The 4,274-nt window shown below is 37.4% G+C and overlaps 1 protein-coding gene across 2 annotated transcripts in view; it reads left to right on the top strand.

Moving 5' to 3' along the window:
• The window catches only part of Nek9 (NIMA related kinase 9), a 37,687-nt gene that overhangs the window by 4,361 nt on the left and 29,052 nt on the right, over positions 1-4,274 (top strand). For both annotated transcript variants that reach the window (XM_019204326.2, XM_019204325.2), the window contains exons 3-5: positions 437-492; positions 1,325-1,395; positions 3,143-3,248. In XM_019204326.2, coding sequence (XP_019059871.1) covers positions 437-492; positions 1,325-1,395; positions 3,143-3,248 — 233 coding nt within the window. The remainder of the gene's footprint in view (positions 1-436; positions 493-1,324; positions 1,396-3,142; positions 3,249-4,274) is intronic.

The following is a 4,274-nucleotide window of genomic DNA, read 5'->3' as shown; positions in this document are numbered from 1 at the left end:
ATATATATATATAAAATGTTTCCTCACAGGTACAACCTAAATGTTGTTGTAGTCTCTTTGGGAGAGCTGTTATAAAAGTATTACATGCTTGAAAGAGTTCTTTTACAAAAGGAAGCACTTCACTTTGAAGTTGTTTCACTGAGTTACTACAGAGATGGCCTTTACTCTCATCTTTCCTAAAAATGTTGTACTTCCAGTTTTTGTATTGAGCCTCTTGAGTTAGGGAAAGGAATTTCTGAAGAATGTTTCCGAGGTAGTCCTTCAGAGATAAGAAGATTTTTGTTCCCATTTGAAAAATCAAGCAGGAAGAAGTCATTTCCTTTGGAAAGCAGAATCTTTAATTTCATCATGTCACCTGTTGGTACCCTATTACATGAAAAGAGCCAATCTTTGATCTCTGTTAAGCAATTCAAACCTGTTTGTTGTTTAATTGCAGGAGGAAACCTGTATGACAAAATCCTTCGTCAGAAGGACAAGTTGTTTGAGGAAGAGGTAATTCATATGTCTATGGAAAGAAGCTAGAATTATAGGGTTGTAATTCTTTATTATTTTATTTTATTGGGGGTTTTGTTTTTTAAGACGGTCTTGCTACATAGCTCATGCTGACCTTGAACTCACTGTGTAATCTAAGATGGCCTAAACGCCAGTGGCTATCCTCCTGTCTCAGCCTCCTGGAGTGCTGGGATTATAGACATGCACCACCACACTCAGCATAAAGTTGTAATTCTTGAATTTTGGTTCTATATTTTATTCTTCCAACTATGAAAAGTGTTTTGGGTTTTGTTTTTTTATTCCTTTTGTTCAGAATCCTTCCAGGATGTGATTGATATTCATGAGAGAGGAAACCTCTAACAAGGAAGCTGTCTATAGCTGCTTCCTAAATGTTTTACCTTGACATCATGATTCACTGTGGCTTTCTTTCCTGATTCTGTTACTCCATCCTGTTACACCCCGTTTTCTATACCTTTGCATTCTTTCTGGGTTTCTCTATGTAAGTCTGCTTCAGATTACTTTTTACATTTTTAATCACATTGGTACTATAACTATTTTTTAGTGACCTTTTCCTTTTTACCCCTTCCACTTTGCCTACTCAACCTACAAGCAAGAGAAGTCAAGTCATGTTGAATCATAGCCTCTGGTTGCAGTTCCTTTGGGGGTGTGTGTGTATCTAAATGGAGGGGTTCTTGTTTTGTTTGGTTTGGTTTGGTATCGGGGATCAAACTTGGGTCCTTGAGCTTACCAAGCAGGTACCACTGAGCTAAATCCCCAGCCCTAAATGGAGTTTTTTTGTTTCCAGTCAAATATAATATATTTTTCTCTGCAGATGGTGGTGTGGTACCTTTTTCAGATTGTTTCAGCAGTCAGCTGCATCCATAAAGCTGGAATCCTGCATAGGTAATGACTGAAAAAATGTATGGGCTAGATTCCTCCCTCCCAATCCATTCCCCACCCTGGCTGCCTCCTACCATTACTTTCATTTTCTTCACTGAGCAGTCAGGGTTGTCCATGAATATAACTAGAAGAGGAGAGAGTTGGGGAATGAAGGATGTTATATTCACTATCTACAGTTAAACCATGTTTGTGACCTAGGAAGGATTCTCTTGGTACATAAGTACCACTCAATCATTTCTTTTAGAGATATCTTACAGGGTAGTAGATTACATGCATCAGTGAAGCCCAGAAGGTGCTATGAGAATAAATATTAGTTTGGCTAGAATTCACAGTAAATGGTTGCTCAGATCAATAATAACTGTCAATTATTATCATTCTATAATTTAAGTTTTTAATTTAAAGAAAAGTCTATGTATTTTGTACAGTCAGTTGTATAATTTTACCAAATCTTCATTTGATAAAAATGGGAGAGAGATTGCCATCCATTTCAGCCTATACAAGAGCACCATTATAAGAACATTTTCATGTCATTGTCATTAAGCTGCATGTGGTGTTACACATCTGTAATCCCAGCACTCAAGAGGCTGAGACAGGAGGATCACTGAATTTGAGGCCAGCCTGGGTTACCAAATAAGGTCAAGGCCAGCCTGAACTATATAGTAAGATCCTGTCTCAAAAAAAAAAAAGTCATTTATCATTGCCAGCAGTTAATTAAAATACACTAATTTCTTTGCTTGTTCATTCATTTAGCTAACACTTCTTGGGCTGGAGATTTAGCTCAGTGGTTCAGCCACCTGCCTCAAAAGCGCAAGGTCCCAAGTTTGATCCCCAGTACCAAAAAAAAAAAAACAACACTTATTTCTTGGCCATAGATTTATGTAGGTCAGTGGCACAGTGCCTGCCTGGCAAAAGCGAGGTCCTTGACTTCAATCCCAGGTACCAAAAAAAAAAAAAAATGAAAAAAAAAAAAAAAAAAAAAAAAAAAACGCCAAAAAACATTTCTTAATAGCTAATGGATAACTACCTCTTCATGTTGCTATTTTTTAAATTTTTAAAACTATTTCCTTTTTAAAAATAACAAAATATATTCTGGTTTATTCACTTTATTCAAAAAAGAAAGATTATAAACCAGGCGCAAATTATTTTACATATAGACAATTCGTCTTTTTTTTTTAAAGTCTGGGCCCTGCTGTGTAGCTCAGGCTGGCCTTGAACAATGTTCTTCCAGCCTCGGCCTCCCAAGTGTTGTGATTAAGGCATATACTACCCCCCCAGCTTTTTTTTCAAGAAAAATATCCAGTGACTATTTAGATGGTGTACAACAGCTTTGTTGTTGCTGAGACATGCAGCCCCTTCTCTGGCTTTAACAGAATTTTTGTAACTTTTCACCAACCAGGTGTTAAATTGCCTTGGACCATAATTGAAGGCCTAAGTAGTAGTGGGGAAAACAGTATGTCTTACAGGACCTAAATAGGGTTGTCTGCCCCTTTGTTTTTCTCATTGGACTTTAAGCTTTGTCTCATAATGTCAGTGCTATAGAAGCCCTAGAGTATGAAGTTAATTGTTTGCCTTTACTCCCTAAGTACCCTCTCCAGTGTTAAAATGTGTGTAAAAGGGTGACCACTATATGGGACATTTATCTGAGCAGTGACATAACTCATTTTTATTCTGTACTAATCCTGGTCAGTGGCAGCGGGGATAAGATAAAACAATGATCTATGTGAACTAAACATGCAACTTCTTTTTTCAGAGATATAAAGACATTAAATATTTTTCTGACCAAGGCAAACTTGATAAAACTTGGAGATTATGGTCTAGCAAAGAAACTTAATTCTGAGTATTCCATGGCTGAGACGGTGAGTATAGCCCTTAATTTTTTTTTTCTTTTCCAGGACTGTGAAATACAACTATACCCCCTAAATTTTGCATGCTTTTCTCAAAATTCTTGGAAGTTCTCCATACTGATAATGTAAATTATCTTTTTTCTTTAATTCAGTAGTAGGCTTTTACAGGTTCAGATGTTCTTTAGAGAGTCATGCATATTACACCTCTAATCTCAGCCCCATCCAACACTGATTAAGACTTCTGTAGCCAGGTGTGGTGGTACATACCTATTATCCCAATACTCAGAAGGCTGAGGCAGGAGGATTGCTTCCAGTTCAAGGCCATCCTGAGCTGCATAGTGAGTTTAAGGCTGGCCTGAACTCACTAGTGAGACCCTGTCTCAGCCAAAAAATAAGACATCGAAAAACAATAAATTTTTTTTGTTTTTGTTTTTTTAAGACAGGTTCTTACTATGTTCTCTAGGCTGGCCTTGAATTTATTAAGTAGCCTAGGTTGGCATCGAACATGTGACGATCCTCTTGCCTCAGCCTCCCAAGTGCTGAGATTATAGGCGTTCGCCACCATACTTGGCTTTTGCCTGTTTTTTGCAGTCTAAGATGTTTAGTATTCCACTTTATGTTGTATCTTATGTTTGAACCCAAAGCATTGAACATTTCTTTCATGTTTCTTTGTTTGTTTGCTTGTTTGTTTGTTTGAAACAGGGTCTCAGTATATATTTCAGGCTGGCCTTGAACTCACTGTGTAGTCTAGGCTGGCCTCAAGCTCTCTGGGATCCTCTTGCCTCAGCCTCCTGAGTACTGAGACTACAGGCATGTACCACCATGTCCAACTTTTGTGTTTCATTTGAATGCTGCTTCTGTTAGAGAGAAGCCCTATATTACAAATAAAGGCTAATGTCAAGAGAACAGTCTGTTCTTTAATGTCATACAAAGTCTGAACTAGAGGGCTGAGAAAGGCCATTGATTAAAAGGTAGACACAACAAACTGATCTTTAAACAGTTATTTGTATCATTTTATTGGGCTTTTTTTTTTTTTTT

This window comes from Fukomys damarensis, unplaced genomic scaffold (genome assembly GCF_012274545.1).
Source record: "Fukomys damarensis isolate Sample0158 unplaced genomic scaffold, DMR_v1.0_HiC HiC_scaffold_21, whole genome shotgun sequence".
Classification (NCBI taxonomy): domain Eukaryota; kingdom Metazoa; phylum Chordata; class Mammalia; order Rodentia; family Bathyergidae; genus Fukomys; species Fukomys damarensis.
This window is presented reverse-complemented; position numbering and strand designations above follow the sequence as displayed.